The 26,151-nt window shown below is 43.7% G+C and overlaps 1 protein-coding gene across 6 annotated transcripts in view; it reads right to left on the bottom strand.

Moving 5' to 3' along the window:
• The window catches only part of SH3BP5L (SH3 binding domain protein 5 like), a 56,415-nt gene that overhangs the window by 28,510 nt on the left and 1,754 nt on the right, over window positions 1–26,151 (bottom strand). For 5 of the 6 annotated variants that reach the window (XM_069237398.1, XM_069237400.1, XM_069237402.1 and 2 more), the window contains exons 2-5: window positions 20,908–21,602; window positions 11,774–11,836; window positions 7,959–8,087; window positions 7,209–7,370 (exon numbers count right to left, since the gene is read on the bottom strand). In XM_069237398.1, coding sequence (XP_069093499.1) covers window positions 7,209–7,370; window positions 7,959–8,087; window positions 11,774–11,836; window positions 20,908–21,090 — 537 coding nt within the window. In that variant the 5' untranslated portion in view covers window positions 21,091–21,602. The remainder of the gene's footprint in view (window positions 1–7,208; window positions 7,371–7,958; window positions 8,088–11,773; window positions 11,837–20,907; window positions 21,603–26,151) is intronic. The other variant, XM_069237397.1, reaches the window with a different exon arrangement.

Consider the following 26,151-nt stretch of genomic DNA (forward strand, 5'->3'; position numbering starts at 1 on the left):
ATTTATATAAGTGCAATATACATGACATCTCCAGCAGAGCCCCTCACCTTCCAGCTCTCTCCCTCTCCTTCCGGTCTCCTCACCAACATTCCATAGGACCTCACAGATATCATATAACATTCTTAATCACTGTTCAGGCATGCTGCTTACATAAAGTTACTTCATAAGATATCTTCACACTAACTTAACACTTAGATGATTCAAAAGTTGGCATCTTGACTTTCACCCTAGTCTAGGCATAGAGTCAACCTTGAAATTTGCACTGGATCAGCTTTGACTGATTTTGGGTCAGGGGGCCTGAGCTGCATTCATACTTTCATCAGTATTTGACACAGTAATCCATTTCACCCTGCTGACTCTACTAGCTGAACCAGGGATCTTAGGTGTAGATCACACAGGGGTTTCCTCTTTCCTTGAAAGCAGAACCCTTCAGTAGCCTCACCTCCCCCTACTAGTCCCCTACATTTAAATGCAGCATCCTGTAAGGATCATCTTCTTCAACGATGTTGTTCAACACATACATGCACTCACTGCCCCAGGTTACCAGATCCACAGTAATGTCAGATGTCGACAACACACAATTGACATTCTGAACATCTAGACCTCACTATAACATTTTGAGGGTGGTCTAGGCTTGGATGCTGCAACATTATCTCAAGTTAGAACACCAGCAAAACAAAAATTCTCTGTCTGGCATCAACTTGAGCCACTAACAAGTTATTTAGCAATGCTCCTGAAAAGATATAAATTCCTTGGCTAAATTATTTAAATCATTGGGGTTAAGGCTAGACCAGGGTCTCTCCCTTAAAATCATACAGATTCAGATGCATGAAAAAAAGTTCTCCTGATCAAGCCTGCCAGAAGCAAGAGCAATTGAGTTACAGAGGATTCTGAATCCTGGTGAATCAACCTATTTTTGTTCCACACACCATTTTGCCATTTACCGTCCTCCCGGTCTTCCCATTCTCCTTCCTTTTCAAACTATGACAGTCTGAAGTGGTGGTAAAGTTGACTGAGGTATGACAAGTAATGTCTGGGGGGAGGTTGCACATCTCTTTGAAGCACAAAGGAAGCCATTCCAAATTCCTAAATCTAACTGCATCACTCAGGTTAGACTCGTGTTGAAGGTGAAGGACCCATGTGTGGTAATCATTTCAATGTTGGTGGCGTTGAAGCAGTTTCCGTGTGCCTTGGGCGCAGTTTCTAGCATGGCCAATGAGGGCTTTTACAGAATCGTTCGAGCTACACCTCCTCCATAATCTGTTGGATCTTCAGAAGTTGAATGAATCCAATCAGTGCTAATGCTGCATGGGTAGGGTTTGCGCACACTATCACTCATTTTTGAGGGACCAAAACTACATTAGACTTCAATCTTGAGCAAAACAGAAAGCCAGAAGGGAAAAAGGAGGAGGGGAAATATGTGACAAAACTGTGACAAAGGGAGCGCTGGAAGAATGAGATAAAGAGGCAAGAAGTGGAGGGTGGTTTAAGATTGGTGGACGAAAGAAGCACAAGGGAGAATCAAAACTAGGCAAATCTGCTTTATCCACATCAAATACCAAGGATAACCCTTTATGTCCCCTTCTGCATGTTCTTCGAACTCCTCTTCAAAAGCCCCTACGGGCAGAGACCCTAACGGCCAGCATGGCGTAATACACCCATCAGTTGTTCCTTCTGAAGTCAAAATGTATTTTTGTACCAAAAGATTTCACAAAACAAGCACTACAAACACAATATCAGAAAAATGTAATCTGGCATTTGTCCCTCTGCAATATAGGCTTGAATGCATATGTCATTTAATGTACGACAAAAACCATTAAGAGAAAAGACAGGAAAAACCAAGTGGCAACATTAAACCAAACACTACATGGCAAGACCGTGCAGAGCTAGTGTATCTACAACATGCAAGCTTCAAACTAGGTCATCAACAGTTAACAGTGCTCAGAAGTGTGACTAGCACTTGAAGATCAAATATTTCAACAGGCCAGTGAAGTGACAATACTGGCAGATCCTAACACAAGTACCTTGATACCGTGGTTTGGTTTTTGTATCTGCCTTGCATTAAACTGTTTGCTTCTTGAGTCAAGCCATGGTCAATTTCTTAACTTGCTTCACTAAGCCATGGTTCCCAACCATTCCTTTCTGACTTAACTTGATCCAGTGCAACGTTTTGCCTCAGAGCAAAATAGATATTTTTGTAAGGATTAATTTTGTGAGAACCATATAAAGCTGCCTTCATTGACACCTTCTTAGTTATTTCCAGCTGCATCTTCACTGGTGGACAATGAAGCATCTTCTAACTGCTGTTAATGTCCAGGTGCATGTTACACGGGAATACATGGGGCATTCCAATATTGTGCCTTAAGGCCCTGGCATGTCCTTAAATTAAAACCTTTGTAAACATACCACAAAGAGCAGAACCAGCTGCAGGTGCTCACATGCCACTGGATTCAAGCTAACCTGGCTGATGAAGGGTGATACCCCGAAACCGGTCCCAGGATGCTTGTTTCCCGTCCAAGGAGCACCTGGCCTGGCAGTTCAGGCTGACTGGTCAAGACTGATTTGCATATGGCTGGGTCCAAACTGGGGTGGCATGGTGGGCAAAAGAACGATGGATTAAACCCAGATCTGTGACTGGGAGCGAGTGTATGAGAAGTTTCAGCACTCCGTCCATAATCCTTTTGTGTTGCTAAAGAGTGCAAGTCACTAACTGTGGCACAATCAGATCAGCTAGAGCCACATAACCTGCTTGAGGTCAACACTGATGATGAGTTGATGAGAAGGCACAGGAGTCAACTGAGGCAGGATCACTAAATGGTTCACAGATGAGGCAACAGAATCCATAGAGGGGGTTGAATTCCTAGATGACCAGAATAGGGCCTCAGTCAAGAAAACCTTTCTGATGAAGGAGTACATGAACTTCCCACAATCCAGTAAAGTCTTAGTAAGGATTTTGAGGGAGGGGCATCTGTGCAAATACGGGTGAGTTCTGGAAGTGGGAGAGCAGAACGAGCAGAAGAGGAAAGACAAATCACTGAAAAGCTGAGGCTGGAATCTATAAGTGTGTGAACCTACCCTCAAATCTGCAAGCAGATAAGGACATTTGTAAACACTATTACGTCCTTCTGATCTCTCCACCTCCAGAACGTGCCGACTGGTTAGTTAAGGCGAAACCATGCAAATGCAGAATTACAGTGCAGGAGGTCTGGGTCAATGCCCCCATCATTCATCGTTGTATGTTATAGCCTGTCCTGATCTGTCAAACAGAACTGCCACATTCTGCAAGTCTCTAGTAAGACTTGGAGAGATTATGTACCACATTCTGCATTCGATTAAGACTTTAGAGAGATTGTGCCCTTCTAGTGCTACATCTTTTACCAAACACCTGATTCCTGTATGTGTGGACAGGGTGGTGCACTGGTCAAATAGATGAGCGACTGTCAAGTTGACCATGGTAACTTGTCGTTCTATCCAAAGTGGCTGGGAGATCTGGTGAAAAGAAGCTAGAAGCATTTTAGTAAAAAGCCCACCACTGAAGCACAGTGAACTAAATTTAGTGAAGCCTGTTATTTGTGATTATTTGCTCTTCATATGTACAGTTTCGCAAGGTTTAAGATGTGCTAAAAGTGCACCAAAGTGTCAGCTCTCGTCGGCTGAGAGTTCTGGCTCCGACGTGAAGGAGTTAGAGCCCCTGCCAGCAAAAAGACAGTCCAAGGTGGTCTCAGTGAGTACTGGCACCCACCACACGACTCCTCGTCATTATTTAAATCCTTGAGAAGTCAGAACCTCGAGCTCCAAAAGTACTGATGAGGCCTCCAGGTGAACACTGTCACAGACCCAATGCGTGCTCATACTATGGCACCAAAGTCCGCCTTCAAGCCTCACCCTTCCACCTCAGCAGTCGCACTGGCCCTGAACCAAAGATACCTGTTTTGGAGCAGAGTGTGCCGGACTTGAAATCAACCTTGACTCTGCACGGGCCTCATAAACCACAGGCTCCAGGGAAGACGCCGTCCACACATGCATCTTCTGCTGCTCAGGAGGAGTCTAAGCAACCAATACTTCAACGTTCACATGGAGGAGCTCGATGCCAGACAGAGTTGAATACACATACAGCCTGGCACTGGTCTGATCCTTGCTAAGCCTTCAGACAAGCCTAAAGATCTCTCTCCTTCTAAAAAGAAATTAACTTACAAGGAGGCACTAAACTAGCCTTTGAAACCAATGCCCTGGAAGCACCCTCAATCAGTGCCTCCTCCTCTTTCTCCTTATCTACCTCCTGCACCACAACCCACATCTCACTTACCATCTGTGGACCCTATGACACATTCACCACAAGGATCTCCTCCTTCAGGGGGTGGGAAAAGTCCAACGTCTCTCTATGACCCACATGACCCCCCCCCCTCTTATGAGACACAACCACAAGAATCCCTGGGATGATTACCACATAGAACCTCCAGCTGATAGAAATCTGGAACTTTATCCTGCTTAGCCCTCACAGCCACCTTCCACAAGGTGGAAATGCACAACCTGAATAGGAGTACTTCTTCATGGAGAACCTCTCCTCCAGGCATAGGTTAATGCAATATTTGCTTATGCTGAAGGGTATGCTATGGCCAGCGCATGACATCTTCAAAGAGCCAGTGAAGGCATGTGTTGTCACCCCTAGAGTGGGTAAGATATATAAAGACTCCCCACCCAACCCCTACATCAGTAGGCAGCTTCCACCGGACTCTCTGGTGGTACACAAGGCTGCAGCATGCTAATTCACAGGGTACAGGCGATGCTCCCCTTTCAGACCCTGAGAGCAAGAAGACTGATGCGGCTGGGAACCGTGTCATTGAAGATCTAATTTAGCATCTTCCTGAGCAATACAGAAAACGTGGGTAGGAGTTGGTGGCGGAAGTAAGATTTATTTCCAACACCAACATCAGGTGTGCCTTAGATGCAGTGGACATGGCTGCGTGTGCAGTCAATACTAGTGTCCTTCTCTGCAAACAGGAGGGGCTGCGCATGTTTGGCTTTAAACACCTGACGCCTCTACGTCCTAAACAAGGCAGCAACAACAGCAGCCACCAACCCAGGGGTTACTGCAAGGAAAGATACAGAGGCAACAATAGAAAAGGCAGAGGAGTCTCTCAAAGTAACTGCACCTGCAAAACACCCTCCCTCCATCACCTGGCAGGGGAAGATTACAAGGGTTTCCGCCCCGCTGGGCAGAGATCACCTTGGATCAGTGGGTTCTAGATATTACAGCAGAGGGGTATTGCACAGAACTCGCAGAAACACCACCAAATATTCCTCCCCACACACATTCTCTCCCCACAACATCAGCACCTCCAAGACACAATGCAAGAATTACACAGCAAAGGGACAACAGAACCAGTACTGCCCTAAGAGGCAAAGGTGTGTACTCCCAGCCCCAAAAAAAGACGGATCTTTAAGGCTCATTCTCGACCTCAGGTCAACCAACATTACTGGGTGGATGTCTTTGCACTCCAACAAGTTAAGGTTGGTCAGGCTGCTTTATGCACACTGTTCCAACTCTCTGCAACATCCTCAGCCTAGCCAACGCTTTTTGGGAGGACTGCTTTACAGTCTATGCATAGCATGTGTATGTATAACTACACGTCATAAACAGAAAAAGCTACTTACTTTGTAAGCATCTGTTCGTGGCATGTAGTGCTGTAGATTCACATGCACCCAACCTACTTCCACAACGTCTTTCAGTGTTGCAAACCTTTTCTCTTTAACTTTCATCTATAATCTTCCCTTCGCATGGTCATCTTTCTGCATTTCCAGCTACATCTTCACCCTGCCTGCGTGCGGAAAAAACAATCCAACAATGCAGCCGATATCCATGCACATTACCAGCACTAGATGGAGACACAGTACCTTGTGACTCGGAAAAACTTCTTCCAAGAAAAACAGCTAACATATCTGAGCACAACGCTAGATGGCAGGAGTATGCACAACATGTGAATATACAGCACTACATGCCACAAACAAATGATTCCTATGTAAGTAATATTTTCCTTTTCTTTAATTTAAATTTCTTCCATTTAAAACAAAAATGACCGTATTCTTGTTTTTAATATGGCATAGTGTCCAATGACCACTGGGAGCAAGAGGCCTGCTGTCTGTAAATCCCACACTTTGCAGTGGGAGAAAATTAAAATGAAGAGTTAACTTAATGATTAAGTTAAAAGGCTGCAAGCTACTCTGAAGGTGTCTGCAAGCTACTGGTAGCTTGTAACTGACTGGTAGGAAACACCTGCACTAGACCAACAAGATGTTGTAAGTCGCCCCAGTCAAATCTAATTTCCAGGACTGTCCTTGAAGGAGATGCAACAACAACCCAAAAAAAGAAGAAAAAAGAATGAAAATGGAAAGACTGACCAGGGCTGAGTCTGTCATGGACCGAGGACAATGTTTCCTTGTTTAAGAACTCTGAAACAGGAACTTCTAGTCCCTTCCCTTTGAAGACTTGAAATTTGTAGTTATTGGCAAGTCACAAATTCAAATCAAACTTGATTTATGCACATCTCTTACAAACAAGAGAAGCCCTGTATAAAAAAGTGAGCTGTATTAGTCATTATCTTCCCGCATGTTTTTCTCATCTCTGGAATGAGCACAAAAAAGGGCCTCTGTTTCCATCAGCCACCTTGTACTGGCACTAATGTGCACAAAGTACCAAGCAAAACAAAGAAACAGGCACCCGTTAGCATAAAGTCCAGAACCTACAACAAGAAAACGCAACCTGGATAAAAAATAAGTACCTCCAAAAGCAAGCAGAAGACAAGAGCTAACAAACTCTGAAATTAATAAATAAAACAAATTAATAGACTATGGATATTTCGCAACACCCAGAAGGGAAGACAACAGATCCCGGAACCAAACACTGGAAGAACACAATGCAAACAACAACAAAAACATCAACCCTTTTATACAGTGAAAGCAGCAGAAAGAATTGCAAAATAACTGAAAGTAGGAAGTGACCACTTTGAAACCGGTATCACTGAGACCTACAGTTGGAGTGAGCAGAACGTGATATGAAGCCTTTGTCACGTTTACTACAATTTTGTAGTACACACGTATATCATCAGCACCCATGCAGCCCAGAAGCCTTCCAGAGAAAATGCAGTAAGCCATGAACATGTTATCCGATTACATAAAAGCGTGAACTGTACATTCTTTTCATCTCTCACCTTGCTTGTGGCATGGTTTAGCATCTCCTGCCAGGTTGGGTCCAGCCGGTTTTTGTCGGCCATCAATCCCTGCTCGGCCACAAACACCATCTCCCGGGCGGCATTGTGCATGCTGACTGCTCGCTCGTATCGGAGTGCAGCCTTCTGAGTCTCCAGCTGTGCCTAATAAGGAGGAAGAAGAAGAGAAAAACACTATCATGGAAAAGAGAAAAGGAAACAACAGGAATAGAAGAAAAGATTAGAAAAATAGTGACTGGCCAATAGGTAGGGTGAAGAAAAAAAGAAACATGGCAATTGTCCAAGTAAGTAAAAAGGTAAGAAAATACCGGTTATTGGCTGAAACAGAGATAGAGGAAATTCATTGACAGATAGAGAAGCTGAAAAATGTGACAGAGGCAAAGAAGGACTGGCGAGAGAAAGCCGACCAAGTGTGGTAAATAGGCAATACAAAAGCAAAGTTGTCAAGTGTCTGTTAAGTGCCTGAAGATGAACATCAGAGTGCCACAAAGGGCACAGCAAAGAGTGGACATACAGAGAAGGTTGGCTCAAGTGTGTAGGAATGGAAATGCAGACGGAGGCTTGGAATCAAGCTTACTGCCAAAGTACTTGGCAATCAGGGTGTAGACAAAGTATGCAGACACAAGTGAGTGTTGCAAGAGTGCCAAGAGATTAGGGAAGGAATGTGGGCTGTACAGTGGTTGTGTGCAGTGATTGATGTCTGCAAATGGATTTCACAGTTGTGTTATTTACCTCCTTGGCCTGCCGGCGGGCCTCATAGTATGGTCGTGCCTTCTCAATACAGTTACCTAGTTGAGATCCCTGGGCGTTCAGCTTCCTGGCCGACTCAGTGAGGATCCTGCGGTATGTTGTCCGGGCTTCCTGCAGTAGATGGCAAAGTTATTTCCATGTAACCCCCCAAGTCTAGAGGAAATTCAACACTGTTCTGCACCCTGGTTTTAAGAAACGGTGTCTCACATTTCGAGAAGGGACAGTAGTGAGAATGTATTATCTAGGATGACTAGTAAGGAGTGTATCTGCACATCCACACATCTATGCAATGCTGTCTACAAAGATGTTTGCACTTATAAAATAATGGTGTGAAAAGGGAGTATACCTTTAACAGATGCCTGCTGAGCCTTGGCAGCTACCACCAAGATAAGGAAGCTTCAAGAAAAATGTCTAAAACCGTGTAATCTTGTCATATGTTAAGAAACAGTCATTTCAGAGCTATTCTACCATACGCCAACAAAGCCAACCCTGATCTTGAATGAGGAGTTGAATGTATCTATTGTAATGCCAAGAATATATATTTTGCTAAGAAAAGTACAATTAGACCCTCCCCCCACCCTTTCCCCAAAAAATCTGATGACTGAAATCTGGACAAAAGAGGCACTGCACCTGGGGTGGGAAGGGAGAGCAATACTGGAAACTCCTCTACTGAAGTCAGATGTACTGGCAGAACTTACAAACCTGGAGGGACAAAGATAGTGGAATATATTGGGAATATCCACATGAAGGCGCAATTGTTTCATTTGGGAAACGCCAGTATGAGTTAACAGATATTCAACACTTCTGATATATACAGCTACACCATGCACTCCTCAGACACATAAATACAGGCTGCTGGCAGTCCCCTCAAGAAAGCCTGCAGCCTCTCAGATCTACAGAACATCTCTTGTGGGGATTGAAAGATAGATTGGAAAGAGAACTGGGCATTCTGGAAGAAGGGGGGTGAAGAGAAGAGGCATGCTGATCCCCATCAAAGGTGGTCCTTAGGGCAGGGTTCCACCTAGTATACATCAAGATATTGCACCAAGCACATCTTACCATGACTAGTCTACTCCACATGGAGAAAAATGACACAGACAAATGTCTGTGGGGTTGTGGTGAAACAGGAATGTTGCTCCACACATTGTGGGATTGTCCTCACATTCATTTTGGATACAGGAAGGGAGGTCAAAATCCCCCCCCCCCTCTTGTAATCCTGGGGAGCTGTGGGGTAGCAAACCCTTGTGAAATACACACTGCTGTTCTGGAGTCTGGCCGATTTTGGCTAAGAGAGACTACAAATGGCAGTGAGGCGGCCCCATGGTTCTGAAATGGGAGGACTGGGCTATAAATATGAATTAGTGTATGCAGGTAAAAGAAAACTTGTATGCAGCTCTGGGCTGCCCGAGCAAAGCACTGAAGATTTAGAGGCGCTGGAAAGATTACAAAGGAATGGTTTGAAATTGCTGGTGCCATTTCTATGGTCTCACTTAGAATGATCATCCAGTTATGGCAGAGCTCAACTAAGCAAACTGTAGCCCAAATAAGAAAGAAAACGGTAATAAGTTCGACCATGCTCTGGTGTACAGCACGGACGCATACGCTGCTTATCAATGATCACACAGACCACAATTCTATGCAGCAGAGACACTAAATGCAAGTCAAATAAAACCCCAAAAAAACTTCAATGATTGAGTGTACAACAGGTTACAACTTCGCCCTACTATTTGTATTGCAAGACAAGAATTATGTATATATTTGAAATGAATCTGAACAACCAACACACCCCTTTAAAACTGATCAGGGCGGTGCTCATAATCTAGTAAGCTGGTACGGACATCCAGCACTGCAGTCCCTGTTCTTTACCTCTCAACATTTAGCCAAACCATCACTCATGACATCCAGTCACTCAAGGAAGCAGAAAGCAGCGTCCCATTCCAGGGAGTGTAGCCTGCTTTAAACCCTTATTAAAGGGCGGGACAAGGGTTATGGACAGCCTCAAAGTCTAAACACAGAAAACAAACTGTTGTATACTCCCAGCTTAAGAATGTGAACTACAGGAGAGCCCCAGCTCAGGAGAAGACTCAGGGAGTGTAGGCTGCCACCAAAGGCAAGCTCAGGGAGCATGGACTGTATTAAAGTCCTGATCACAATCAGCCGTGAGTGTGTGGACGGTCTCTAAACCCCAGCTCAGAGCATAAGAACTACTATATAGCTGAAGCTCAGAAGCACGTACTGCAATACAGACCGCGCTCAGGAGGAGATTCAGGGAGTGTGAAGAACTGCCAAGTTGCTTCTTAGGATCAGACCGAACATTGTGGTGGACCATTGTGCCCAAACTCAAAAGCAGGCCAACAGAATTTATATGGCCCTTTATTGCAGATCCAGGAAAGGCTCACAGAATTGCATCATCTGCTCGGAGCTCACACACAGTGTGAAGTGTCAAGTTATAGACAGCGGGTCCAAGGAGTGTCACATTAAAATTAAATACCGGGACAGGTGCAAAGAGTGTGGAGTGCTGGCATGGCCCAAATCAAGCACAAGTCAAGAGCGTGTTTTGGGAATCACAAGGACGCATGCGAGGAGAATCCTGTGTGGTATGGTATTTAGTCTCACGTAGGAGAAGGCCCACAGAGTGCACTGCACAACAGTTCCCCTTCTCTGGACAAAACTGATGTACATTAGAGATCTGATGAGTTGCAGCTCAGTCACAGGAACGGTGAAGTGTCAGTTAGTCCCAACTTAGGAGGAGACCCACAGAGCGTGGAGGGACTACCAGCTCCAAGTTTAGTCAAATCCAGTGGGCTGTGGAGTCCCATATGCAAGAGCACACAGTTCCATCTGGGCAGCTGGATGAGCAAAAAGCACATTTTGTTAATTGTAAAAATGTATGAAAATATAAAAAGATGGAAGCACAAACTGAAAATCATATTCCACTTATCCCGCTACATATAACATGAATCTTTAAATGCCTTAATATTGTGACCTGGGGGCAGGTGGGACAGAGTGCATGGTGTGCTTCGCTTTAAAACATAACCAATCCCTTAACCCAAGGCCTTGCTGCTTCCCACAAAATTCCCAAACTGGGCACCAGGATGGGAAACTTCAAAATGCAAACAAAATAGCACCTGCAACAAATGAGGGTGTGGGTAACAAATTGACGGCTAAGGCCAAGAAAAAGGAGGGCTGTGCCGTAGGTCCACGAGCTTGCCATGAAATCTCACAACTGTGGTAATAGACCAGTCTCTCATGAGGCTTGCTGCAGATAAAGGCAAATTGAGCCTTTAATCTCATCTAAATCATCCTGAACACAAATACAATATTCCACTACCCATCCCTATTAATTCTAGAAACCTACTAAAACAACTCATATGCTTCAAAAATATTCGAGCATTTAAACAAAAACCTCAAGGTCAAACTCACAAAGCACGTTTGCTTCTGTGTGGTTTCAGCACCATAAATGTATGTTACTTCCTAGAACAACTATTGCTATCTTAACCAGAGTTGAGTGCACAGAACTGAGATGTGCATGTACCAGAAACCTACATTGAAACATTAGGTTTCTTCCACACTCCACAGACTATCTTCTCCACCGGGTGACAGAGACACCCCATCTTTACAGGATGCACCCACACGTACCAAGGATCAAAATATAGCTGCACCAGGCCCCGGTGTTTCTGGTCTAACTCTGTAATGTAACTACATTATTATTTTTAGTAGCCTGACCCCTTCAAGCTTCTCCGGGGAAGCAAATCTATAATCATGAATGCAATACTGAGGGGGCGGGGGGTACTCACGTCCAGTTGCAGCTCCAGCTTGTTGATCTCCTCACTGGCCTGGTTCAGCTGCTCTAACTCTTCCTGTGGGAGGAAAGGTTCATAATTAACACCAGGTAAGTGATTTGGGGGGGGTGGGGGTGGTGGGGGGAGGGTCCATTGATATCCTTTGAAAGACCTAGAAACAAATTATTAATAAAGGGGGACACATGGCCAACCTCTCCAGGAGAGGAACATACAAAACACCTTTCCAGGAGAGGGACTCACAGGGATCACCTCTGCAGGAGGGAGACATTGATCGCCCCTTCAGGAGAGGGAAATCACACACCCCCCCTTCTCCAGGAGACTGGCACACTAACCACCTTCGCAAGAGAGTGACACACTGATCCTGGTCCAAGATAGAGAGCTCAAGTGACCTACTCTATAGGAGAGGGACCACTGAAAACCTTTATAAAAAAAATAGACGCAACTGTTTCTCCCTCCGAGAGGCTTTTAAATCCATTCATTACATGTACCTCAGCAGTCATTGTAGGAAGCTGGCTATCTTTCTAGGGTACCAATGTAAGGGGACATTATGCAGATAGTCCAGGGTGACCCTTATTGGCTGACAGGGATTAAAATAATAGCCCTAAAAGCTTGTGTTAGTGTGGGTGAGCAGTTAGGCTTATTAGAGGACAGTGTTAAGCATTTAGTGCACACACAAGAGCCAGTAAGCGAGACACACACTCAATAAAGAAATCCAACATCAAATTTATAAGAAATAACACATGAATTTACATACCACGAGCATCATAATCAGGTAAGTACTTTTCGAGATATGAATTTGTATACAATTCAAAAGTTGACACTGCAATTTCTGGAGCTGTAATGTTATCCTATGGGGGGAAAAAACATTGTATTCGGGCATCTGTCAGCGACTTACAGGACTGTTCTTTCAGGACTTGGGGTGAGTATGGGGCAAGGTCCAAGGCCACACCAACAGGTAGCGTTGGGGGCCAGGGGTCTCTACGGCATCTAGGTGCACATGTGTGTTATGGCGTCGGGTGTCCCATTCAGTCCACTGGAGATCAGTCTGGTTGGAAAGAGGCTGCAAGCAGGGACTGGAGGGACCAGTACGGGGGAACCCAGAAGGGTGCCCGACCCTTGAGATGCTCCAGCATGTAGGGACAGCGTTGGTCCACTCCTCCTCGGGCTGTGGGGGGCTCGGGTGTAGTGGTGTCTATTGGTGTCTGGTACCAGTGCAGGAGATACTCATGGTTGGAGGGGGCCTGCAGAAAGGCTGCAAGAGGTGACAGGGGGACCAGTCTGGCCAAACCCAAGGGTGGGCTCAGCTTCAGAGGGACTCAGGGCTCTGTGGGTACAGTTGACTCCCTCGAACTCAGGTGCAGGGGTGCTTAGAGGAGTCAGGCTGCAGTGGTCAGAAACTTGCTCTGTGTCTTGGTGACGACTGAAAACAGGGCAATGGGGCCACTCTCCTGAATGGCCCAGTGGATCCCGACGTCCCTCCATGGTAGGTCTGCTTTGGTGCTGTTGGAATCCGGATTGGACCACTAACAAGCCTTGGTTGCTGCAAAGGGGTCCAGTAACCCCAGGTATTGGTGCCTGGAGCCTCTAGGTGGGGTCAGTGTCTCAGAACTTTGGTGAAGTTGCAGGGCTGACCTCCAATCTTCTGCTGGTTTGCTGCTCCCACGGAGGGCCCGATGGCCAACGGGACAGAATATCGGACTTTGAAAATTGTGCCTCCAGAGGCAAGGAAGCAGCTCCTCTGCTCTAAGGGAGATCTTCCCAGTTACTGAGGTGCTGGTCAGTCCCCCAAGGGTTTTGGGGAGGGTGTCCAGCTCTTGGCAAAGTTGGTCCAGCGATTGTCGAAGCACAAGCAGCCTGGTGCGGTTTTGTGCCAATCTTTGGTGCAGGTCTTCTGTACTCGCTCTACTCCGTCCTTCTTAGTTCTTTCTCAGTTCCCAATAGTTGAGTCTTGACTTGATCTTCTCTCCTGGTGTCGGGGGGGGTCCCCTAAATACTCACTTTAGGGGCATTAAGGGGAGTGACAGGTAGTAGCCAATGGGCCACTTATCCCTTTGGTCACTACATCAGCTAGATGACCACTTCCTTTGGGGAGTGGGGGAAATCACCCTGACCCAGAATTCCTAGTTCCACCACACACAGGAAGGTGGAATTCTTAATTTCGTGTTCACTTCAGGCTGCTCACCATAGAGGTGTGTCCAGCCTGCAAGTGCAACACATCTTCTGTAAAGCTACTTTTCCCACTTGTCCTGGTGCCAAATGGGCAGGGGGTTGCCTCTTCAGGGCCGGGAGAAGCGGGGGTCAGATACCAAAGGTGGCAGGGACTTTGAAGTCCCTGGTATGTAGATTTACTAGCCAACCTGTTGGTGGGGGTGATAACACCTCCTGCCAGGCTCTCACCTCCAGGGGAGTCAGAAACTCATCTGTTGTGGCAGGCTGGTCGCAACCAGTCAGTCAGCACACTAGAGGACTAGTAGGTTCAAGGGGCACTTCTAACATGCCCTCTGAGTGAATGTCATAATAAATCCAATACTGGCATCAGTATGGATTTATAAAGGCGAGGTGTTTTATACCAAACCCCACTGTTTTTTGTGCAGCCATATTGTAGCTGGGTCACTCGTCCTGACCAGTGTCCAGTACAGGCTTTAAGATGGCTGTCCGATCACCTGCAATGTCTAGGAATTGAACTAGACATCACAGGGACATATCTGCTCATGCAGGTATGTCCTCACATGTATTATAATGCACCCTGCCTTTGGGCTCTTAAGGCCTGCTGTAGGGATGACTTGCATATATGCATATAATGCAGGCAGTGACTTTTGCAGAGCACACAATGTGTGTGCCATGTTGTGTTTTCACTCAGGGCTTGCACCTGGACATGCAGTCTAAGATGGTAAGCTATGTGCAATTTGTGTGCGAGTCTCTTAGAGTGGAATATGGTATGATTCAGCCCTAACGGACCCTATTTATTACCCATGAGCTAGGTACCAGGAGCACCATTTACCAGGGACTTACAGGGGTGCTAAAGTCCTGTGCCAATTGTGAAACAATCGGACTTACTTTATTTTAAGGAAAGCACTGGCACTGAGGTCTGATTAGCAGGCTTCAGTGCACTGTCAGAGTCGAAAATCAGCATCTTGTAGCTAGTAAAAGCGGGCAAAAAGTGGATGGGGGCATCTGCAAAGAAGCCTAGGTTCCTACAGTGCTTGACCGTTCTTGATGCTGCTACACAGTTCGTGTCTGGAGTCCTGAACACGACCTGAACCCCACCTCAAGCTCTAAACATATTCCTCATCTTGTACATTTCCCTCTTGTGGCTCTGCAAAAGCACAGCTACTTAATTATCACCTGCAAAGTCATTTTCTTTGCATGACTTGATTGTACAAAGTCCATGAGTCACTATTTGGTGCTGGATTCATGAAGGCATCCTAAAAGAGGTGACCTTTACTTCACTACTGACTTATTTTCTCATTTTTAGCCATAGAGCACTTAAATGAAAATGACAGTTTTGAGTAAAGCTAAAGATAGAGGTCAAGGAGACACTTCATAGCCGAGAGCCTTGCAGACAGCAGGCCACCATGACTTCTAGCTCCTTGCTGTCCAACTGATCTGCCACTTGTCACGTAGGTTCCCCTGACCCACACCTCTTTGATGGGACTGAAAACAATGAAGTAAACAAGGAAATTAACACTTTACATAGGTCTCTGAAGTGTATGTACCTGCAAACATGTATGTCCAAACGTTTGCTTTATTGGCTATGTAAGAATACAAATCTTTTCTTATAAGCTCTTTAAATTTATACACCCCACCAGCATGCATGATGTTGTGTCTAGCTCGGCACATCTACTCAGATCTGTCTCCGGGCTGAGCCCTCAATCATGCAGAAAACACATCAGAGATTCTCTCGCTCACCGGGGCGGTGACACACCCAGCGACCACTTGGCATAGAAATGAGGAACACAGAATGTACTCTCTTACTAATTTTATTTAGCATGGGCAAGAACCTAGAGGGTCACAATGTTCTATATAAGAACAATCCGCACATGCTTTGAAGAAAAAAAAAATCAGAAACGGAAAATAAAGAAAACAGAACTGTCAAAGGAATAATGATATTAAGACGTAGGTCAGGGGTCTGTCTTCGTTGCTACCCTAGTTTGTTCATGGAACAATGCTGTTACTAACTGAGCGCAATTCCAACTCAAGCGCCTCTGTGGTATCAAACTGTTATCTTAGAACCAGATTTAAAGTCTATCATAAAGTGTCTTGTTCTTTCAAGATAGGATTTATTACAACTCCCCTCTCACAGGTATTCCCAAATTGCCTGGAGCTCTTCTCAAACCAAACTTCAATGCTAGATTAGTCCAGGAAACAAGACGTTATGACCACATTTCACCTGCATTGTTCTCACTGAAGCGGCTACCAGTAGCAGTATGTGCTTATGCATAAAGCTGTGTTTCTGGGTACCCCAAGATATCTTACCCAAAAGCTGACCATCTCTGGTGGTAAACACCTACTTCAAAGAAAACACAATGTCTTCCTGATGATAGCAAGATTTAAGGACAAAAACATCTTTAAACTGTCCTCCCTATAATGTAAAATCAGGTGACATACCTGCCACTTTGATAACACGGACTGCTGTATTAGAGGTACTCTTTGTTTCACGATAGCTGAAATAGTGTGGATGAAAATGTCCTAATGACCATGTAATTTGATACTTGGATACATCATCTTTGTGGTCTCCTATTTTATGACTTACATTTTTACTGCCCTGTTCTAAAATTTGTACCACCGCTGGCGGTATCATGACCCTGCATACCGCCATGGATTTTGTGGGGTTCTGTACTGCTACACAATCCATGGCGGTAGGCACTATCAGTGCCAGGAAATACGTTCCCTGGCACTGATAGGGGTCTCCCCATCCCCCTCCCCAGAGTCCTCCCCCCAAACCCATGACCCACCTACCACCCCCCAAAGGTGGTAGGACCCCCCCCCAACATCGACACGCACTCACACAACTACACATACACGCACCCACGCACACATACACACAGACATTCATGCACACATTTTCCATAAACACAACACACCCCTCCATGCATACACGCACTTACACACTCCCTCTACACACACACCCCCATGCACGCACACAACACCCCGCCTCCCCTAACGGACGATCACCTTACCTGGTCCGGTGATCCTCCAGGAGGGAACGGGATCCATTGGGGCTGCTCTGCCGCCAGCTCCCCGTCACTAGAACACCGCCACACCGAATCATGGGTTGTGATTCGGTGGGCGGTGTTCTGATGACGTGGCGGTGGAGGAGGAGCCGCCTCCACTTCATCGCCGACTGCCAGTATGGCTGCTGGCGGATCTCCGTAAGGAAAAGGGCGGAGGGCTGCCAGCAGTCATAATAAGCTGTGCGGAAAACCGCCCGCACTGGCGGTCTTCAGCACGGCGGTACCTCAGCGGTCTTGGTAAAAGACCGCTGAGGTTGAAATGAGGCCCTAGATGTGATCACTGTATCGTATAGATTGTTCTGGCGGTTCTTTGCTTGCTCTATCTCCTCCATTATATTGGTGGATTTGGTTTTCAAGACAAATGTATATTTGTTGTATTTCACTGAGACGTTGAGCTAGGTTCTCTGTGTTGGGGTGTTGATGCCAAAAATATTCATATGATCTCAGACGTTCCTTGCTGCCATACAACTCTTTATTCACTGTGCTGGCCATTTTTTCCTTCCTTGATCTTAATGTGCGGACATGTTCGATCACCAACGTCATGTTCCAAGGGGTTACAGTACTGTTGATGTGATGTTTCCAATGCTAACCTGGCAGTATCAATGTTTCTTGTGTTTTTAAGCACACTGGTTGGTCTTTTAAGCTAGCCATAGGTAATAACTTTCAATTAATGGCGGGGGAATGGTTGGACCAGTCTAGACAAGACAGTAGCGAATCTCATTCCTGCTGTTATGAGTAGGTCTAAGATTTACCCTTGTGTGTGTAGGAGGTGTAAAAAACGTGAATACGGTTGCTTTTTGCTAATTATGAACACTGCAGGGATGCTGCTGCAACCTTATTGACAATCTGGTACCAGTTGAAATCACCAAGGAAAATATTGTTCCATTAAATTATTAGCAAACATGTTACTGTCCTGTATCAAAATGAATAGATTCAAATTGAGTGACCAGAGTTCAACACTTTCAACACTCACCTACCCCAAAATATTGGGGGTTATTCCAACTTTGGAGGAAGTGGTAATCCGTCCCAAAAGTGACGGTAAAGTGACGGATATACCACCAGCCGTATTACGAGTCCATTATATCCTATGGAACTCGTAATACGGCTGGTGGTAAATCCATCACATTTGGGACGGATTACCACCTCCTCCAAAGTTGGAATAACCCCCATAGTGTTGTGTTTCTTACCACTGATGAGGTAGCACAAATGATTAAAAAATAAAATGGTTTCTACTTAGAGCAAATAGTGACAGTTTGTTCAATTGACTGTGATGCTTGACTTGTTTGCTTCGTTTGTTTGCATGGCAAAATATTGTTTACTGAAAGCTTACAAATGAATAATATCTAAAAGCCTGCTATTCTGCTCAGTTTCAATACAGAATCCATGTTATGTCATGAAGGTTTTGCTTTCCTTCCTGGGAGATGAAATTCGGAGAACGGTGATCTTGGTGTTCTAGAAAGGCAATGGAAAACCCCAGAATTTGAGAACTTAGAGGACCTTTAGGAGTACAGAAGACCCTACAGAGAACAGGTATGCACTTTGTAAATGAATTGTGGACAACAATTACTTCTTCATGACAATATCTCCATCATGGCAATATCAGGACCATTTCTAATTCAGACAGCGAAAACCATACCTGTCGGCCACCAAGACATTCCACATAGATGATGTGTTTGTACAACTTCTAACAAACACAAAGTGGCTACATTTCATTACACTAAACAAAGATTAAGAACGGCCAAGGATCCACTGCTAAATTATGGGATTTGTTTTCAAAGCTAAGGTTGCTAAGTATACAAAAATCTCAACGATATGTTTTGCAAAAAATAATCATTCAGCAAAAACTTCATTCACTGGGAGAATTTACGTGGAAAATGATTTTGAGAGAAAATTCTTAAGCAAATTAAGTTTGCAAAATTTAGCAATGTTTCCTAAGTGCAAAGCTTCCCAGCATCTGCTCTGTGTTATTTTTAAATCTTATTTTTTCTAAGGTAATCATAGTTCAAACTATGGAATGTACTGACGTATTAAACAACTCAGCTTTTTCAGGGTATTTAAATGTTCTTAACATAAATGTACTACGAATTATTAAGCACTTAATTTACTAAAATAGCTTTAATACACAAATCCTCAAATATATATGGGATAGAATAGCCTCTTCTATATCTCAAAGATATTGCAAGTCACTGAGGAATTTCTATATATAGTCATGAAACTCCAAGGTGGATCCCCGAGTTGCCCACGTTAAAAAATATTGCTAATAAATAAATGAACACCGACAGATAAGTGTAGTGTGAGGCTACTGGTTCACTGGGGGTTGGGCTGTTAATGGGCTTATATAAAGCTCCAATCATTTGACGCTAATGTGGTCAGGGTAATGAGCCATAATTAATCAGAAGTTAGTATTGCTCAGGGACCTTTCTGAGAAATTGTTGACTAAGGTACATAAAAACAACACCTCTACTTTTACTCTTAAATTATGCAAATCCCCAAATAGCAATCGTTGGAAGGTATAAGATTATAATTTTAGAGATCTGAAACGGACTATATACCCTGTGATAACATATGTTGTCATGAAAGTTTGAGCACCTTGAGAAAGCAGGGTAAGAGAAGACGACTGGTGTGCCCTGTTGTGGTGAGCCACATTACTACTGGTCAGAGGAATATGACTGAATAAAAATGTGTAAGCTGTACATAAAGTTCCTATTTTGTTTTTAGTATATTTAAATGAAAGCCATCATAAGAAAATTATCTGCAGCTATTAGTTTTGAAGTTTGAACAAACATCAAAAACCATGGAGTAGGTGACATGATGCGTCCTGTCTGGTTCTACCAGCCACTGGTTTCCTCACGATGCTGAGAGATGTAATGTTTCTGTGTTAACATCCCAAGAGGTCACTTCATACCGATCACCGGATTAGCCCATCTTATGGAGGCTATGATAAGAGAAATACAACACTAATCATCTAAAGCTGCCACCAACTGCCTATTAACACTGTACTGGAGCTTACCTATCGCTCCATCTTGGGAATGTGAGAGCCCTAGAAATATAATAAACAATACTCTGCAAAGATCCAATGCTGCCATGTATAGATGATGAACTTCAATATGCACTCAATTTTTAAAAAGCTGTAAAATGATGCTCTGAGATTCTGTCGCAGATTTAAGTCAACAGAACAAATGTCTAACCAACTCTTATAGGAGAGAGCAGAGCACATTTAAGAACATACTTGGGTAGCCCACATATTACTGCTTTCGCAACTGGTGATACCCTCTTCTCCACTGGACTTGTTTGTGGGTCTGCTGATCACTTCATAAATGCTCCGATTTGACGGATACCTACTCCACGTGAACCCAACCATTAACAAGATGTCACTGGTAAAGCCGTAACGTTCTCACTGTCTGTACGTCACAACAATATGGGCCAAATCTCGTCCCAGGTAATATTGTTTACTATTAACTCCACATTGGCATTCTTTTGGGAGTCAATATTTTGGTCACCATACATCTATAGATCAATGCTTCGTATAGATTATTGTGGTACAACACCTTCTTAATCCACCTGCCCCTAAAAAAAAAAAAAAAAAAAACATTCCTGCCACGAATAGTAGATTAAAATAAAAATACAATGGGTCAACAGGAATGCCAGTGGATTAGCAGTATCAAAGGTTTCACGTTACAAAATGGATCACACATCAAACATGTAAAGAACAGTCCCTCTACTCTCGCATTCTAGTCTCAATAGCTCAGAAAAAAATTACGAAGGAGCAATTCATCCTGCTGTAAATAGTCAATGAAAGAACTTATAAATTATTTTAAAAACAGATGACATGCAGTGAGGTTATGAAAAGAGTTACCAAGCAGAGGTTAAGTCTTGAGCTTTCGCAACTCTCACCTGTATTCGGGGATCCAGCTCTTCCTGCTCCTCGACTAGCTCCTCCTCTTCCGTCTTTACCTTCATGTCCTTTGGGCTAAAGGTCCCACCATCAGAGAGGGATTTGTCTTCCCTCCCCTCCGCTCCTGGGGTGGGCAGTCGAAGCTGCCCTGGCGGGGTCTCGCGGCCATCTCTGGACTCCATGAGCTGGAGATTCTCCTGCACAGTCTTAATGAAGCAAATCGTCACAACAGGGATTTCAACTTGCAGTCAGAAGGAGATTCATAAGTGCTGTTGAGTTTCAGGGTTAGCAAAGCAAAATGAGAGGAGAAATACTGCCAGTTTAGCTTTAACTACCACTAGGAGAGGCGCACAACATTGAGATCTGGGAGAATTCCAACATCAATGAAGGACCAATAGAAGTAATGACTTCAAGTCTACTGTCCTGAGATTTTTCCATGTGAATCAAGGGACCTCCGAGGGGGTGGAGATACTGAGGACTCAGGCACCAGGATTCATCAGAATCCTCCCTCCACCCCCTCAGCTCAGTGACTGACCGAACTCCCGAGGCTTGGGCAGAGTCTTTTTCTGTGCTCATAGGAGGAACAAGACCACTCCCAGAGCACCACGGAAAATTGAGAAAGGTAAGAATAAATCAAAATGTGGGTCAACGAAGGACACAGCTGTCTACATTTCGAGGGGCACCAGTTGTTTATCTGCAATAGAAGGAACAAAAGAGAGTGTAAGGCAGTGATGCAGTCAGCCTCACTAGGCATCTGTTTACTACACTTATTGTACAATAAGCTCTGGCAAAGCCAATAAGTCTTGTGGACCTGTTGGCTTTGCTAATGTTTTTTACCGATGCTGTTCAGCATCAATAAAAAGGTTTTTTTTCCAAATGCTTTTTTGCCGATACTGAACAGCATCAGCAATTTTTTTTTTTTTTTAAAGCATGATGTGTACGAGCATGATGATACAGCAATCCAGTTATGACATGTAAGTGTGCATGCATCACCATGCATGTACAAGCATATGGCACAACATGTCTGCCATGCTGGAGTGATAAATAAAATAATAAATGAATAAAAATTTTAAAAAAGAAGAAAGCTAAATGTGCGCAAATGGATTTTTTTCAAAAAGCAATCTGCAGCTTCCAGTCCATCCAAGAAAAAAAAAAAAAAGACATGTAATGGCAAAGGGCAGGGGAGCCACAGTGGGGGGCAGGAGATCAGAGAGAAAAGTAAATTCCCTTGAACTGCACAATTTAGGGGGGGCGAGGTGGAGAACAGCAACAAAAGAGTTGGAGAGGTGTTTTAAATTGAAAAGAAAAAAAAAATACAAGAAAGCAGCCTGGGATGGGGGGGTGGGTGGGGCAAGCAACAGATGAGCCTGTGGAGGGACACATGGAGAGCACGGGCGGAGATCTGAAGGGGAAAGCAGCACAAAGGGGAGAAATCAAGAACACACATACTCTCTCGTGGAGTGCTGAAACAGGGCTCAAAACATCTACTGGACCACTTGCTAGCTTTATTTTATTTTTTATTTTATTTTATTTTATTTTAATCTATTTTTAGATTCCACTCGACCCTCTGACACCTAGACAAATAACAGGTGTCCTTTTTAGTAACAAACTGAATTAGCAATTAAGATGCCTTTAAATCGTATTCTTGTCACTTTTGCTCTGTGTTCAGACAGATTTCATTCTTGTCACTTTTGCTCTATGTTCAGAGACAGAGGTCAAAATTCAGTTTGTCTTCTTGCAATGCAATTACTTTTCCTTGTGACTGCAGAGTTCCAGGATTTTGTAAGGTGAACTGTCTGACCTATGTGAAATGAAAGGCTTTTGGTATCAGGTTTTTCACAACACACAATAATATAACTAAGTCAACTTTACAAACATTTCAAAATATATTTCAGAAGCTGTGAAAGACCATTTTTCTACTTCTGTGTGATAAAAAAATATTTTAATTGGATGAAAAAAAGTCAGAAAACATTACTTGGAGATGTGCAAATGATAAATATTTTCTGAAACCTAATGTTCACAGATTATTGTTAATACACTATATAGTTTTATCAGTAAAGCTGCAAGTTAGGGGGAAGTTTTTTTTTACATTTCTTGGAAATTTACTGTCTGTAAATGACAGTACGTTACCATGTCATGCTTGAGTAATATATTTATTAAAAGTGAGTGTTTAAACATAAACTGAGAAACACTCCTGCGCTGATGGCAAAGCTATTGATAAACTAAGAGGCAAGTCATGCATGGCTCATGCGTACCCTATATGTGGGCTAAATTTATTATACATGGAGCAAACGTTTCGTGTATTTAATCAAACAAAGGAGGATTTTTTTTTTTTTTAACAGCAGAAATGCTGAACTCACATATTTGAAGGTGCACTCATATGTGAAAATGAAGAAAAATGTGACTGTAAAATACAATATTTGCCTAGCATCACACAATTTGAGACCCGTTTCCGGGTCAAGTACATTACAGTTAGGTCGAGTAGATTATTCAAGCTACTCGACCTGCAGGTCTAGTAACATTTTTATGATTTTTCAAGGCCTGTGAAAGCAAAAGTAAAAAAAGTTCTATCAATGGCAACAGCTGAAAGATACAAATTGTTCAATGAAAAAGGGTAGCAAAGAAGATGCAGACAAATGAGACTGAAAAGAAAACCTACCAATGGAAAGCTAAGGGCTGAACCAAAACTCATTGTAAAGATTGACATTTTTCACTATAGCCCTTCAACAGCAGGCAGTTAAAAGCTGTGTGGAGACAAGACCTAAAAAGTACACCCTAGCAACAGAGCCAGTTCCAGGGTTTGGGAGGCCCCTGGCAAATTAGGAACATGCAAGGCCCCTGCAAGATGTGACATTACAGAAAAATATATCATCAGAAGGGACATCAACTGAGCATTAATGTCCTGGAATTGTTAACGTAGCTTTGCAAGAAACTACCTACCTGGTGTGGCTATCACTAAAATGGCTAAAAATATAAATAATATTCCTAATATGAAATGCACATATTTCTTAAAGCTGTATCATGTGGAAATACATACCATTAATCAAAGTGGCTCATATATCTAGCCCTAGGTCTTCCCAAAACTGATATAACTGCTACAATGTTCACTGATCGTTCCCAGATTAGGGCAAGATTACAATTCCAAGTCAGGTTGTCCCAGAGCTATACAGCAGGACTTCAAGTGAAACCCAAGCCTCCTTCTAAAGTTCAAGATCAGGCATTTGAGTTTCAGTAGGCATGAGGAATCAGCACAAAGGTTATGTGCAAGAAGTGCAGCAAACAGAATATAAGAAACCGAGATGGCACAAATGTCATACGCAGGAGGGGTGGCTAACGTACTGACAGGCAGAAGCATTAAAGGCTGGCCCACACCTGCTTACATAGCACTTAAACATAGCATTTACTTTCAAACTCCATTTGTAAAATATGTAAAGAACTGAATTAACTTGGATATATATACAATGGATGGCTGAAAGGGAAAACAGTTTGTCTGGGACAAAAAGACTCCTAAAGCCATTGTGGGTGCCAGTCGCTAAAAAGGTACATTAAAGCAAAAAGGGCCTACTAAAGTAGACTTTATAGAGTTTACAGATGAATAGAAATCAAAAGTAGCCATATGGAATATGTAAGTTGGGGAAGGTGTTGTGTGACTTGCAGACTAACACTAGAGCAATAGCACAGACTTACAGTTTAAAACGAATTGTCACATGTCCTTAATATCTGAGAAGACACTTGCCATATCCAAAGGGACAGAACTACACCGCTCGACTCATTTAGCCTTGGAGGTAATACTGTAATTGTGCCTGTCCTCACGTAAATCCATGGGATCTTGTTTAAAGGAATACAAGACCATTTCCATTATCCACATGTCAATCCTGTCACTCCTTGGGTACCTAAGCAAACACTTCATCTTTCGGACTCTCTCTTCCTGAATCTACTGACTACCTACTTGCACAGTTGTTTGCCAGACCACTCAGTGTGCAAAGATGTACTCTACAGAATGCCCCCGTGCTTCTCAGCTGCTCTCCTCCCCTACATCTACCATCTCCTTTACACTGCTCCTTCTTCTCCTCACCTCCCACAGGAGGCCAATTCTAACTATGTTCCTGGAAAGCAGTCACTTCTCCAGGCCACGCCTCTACTTGTTAAGGTTTGGGATTATTAGTTGTGGAAAGCTGTGCAAATCATACTGTGCTTGCCCAGGCCGACCCATTGTCAATCTGCACACGACAATGAGCCAGGTGTCCTTTTGAGCACAGTCAGACTGACTCTGTGTACACCAGCCATAAGGCTGTACCAGCGCCAAGCCACCCCAAGCAAGGAGTTTATCCACAGTAACAAAAACATCTTCTCACCAAGTGTGGGTTAGTTATAGGCCCACCAGGCAACTGTGGATTCTCTGCTTTTACTACTTGAATCTAGCCCCTTCTTAGGGTCTAGCAGCACTTAAATTGTGCATGGGGACTGTTGTCCATTATCACTTTGTAGGACACTGTAGTGGGTGAATTGCTCAGTCAGAAACTGGAAAGTCTAGATCAATCCTGGCTTCCCTGCTTCACCAAACTGTGTGATAATAGACAAATGCTTTATTTTACTAACCTCTATTTTGTTCATTATCACTCATTAGAACATATTCAAATATGTGCAGTTAGGGTGTGTGCTGTACAACAGTGTTCCCCAACCCCCGGGCCGCGGACCGGTGCCGGTCCGCGGATCAATTGGCACCGGCCCGCCCGAGGTCTTCAAATCTTGAAGGCATGTTTAAATACAATTAAATTAAACTTATTAAATCAAAACAAGCGGGCCACGGAAAAATTATCAAACATTTACCGGTCCGCAGCGATAAAAAGGTTGGGATTCACTGCTGTACAACACTTCATTTGTTTGATGTAATAGACTGTAATTTTCCTGTATGTTTAATAAGAATGTAGCTCACATGCAGGGTACACATGAACCCACTGGAACTAATTTATTTTACAGTTGCTCTAGTCCCTGCATAGATGTGAATTTGCTGCACTTGCAGCATAAGCCATCTGCTCCATAAGGGCTAGCTTTTTTTAAAAATAAAAAATGATTTTTTTCTAGCTCAAATAGATCAAATGTAACTAGAAACAGTGCAAAACTTGTCGCTATGCACTGGAAAGCCCTTTGCAAACTGATCACCTCTATATTGCTTATTGCTGTTTCTGGATGAATGATAAAATAATGAGGTAATACTATCACAAAATAAGCCTCGTTATGCC

The sequence above is a fragment of the Pleurodeles waltl genome, chromosome 6, assembly GCF_031143425.1.
Source record: "Pleurodeles waltl isolate 20211129_DDA chromosome 6, aPleWal1.hap1.20221129, whole genome shotgun sequence".
Taxonomy (NCBI): Eukaryota; Metazoa; Chordata; class Amphibia; order Caudata; family Salamandridae; genus Pleurodeles; species Pleurodeles waltl.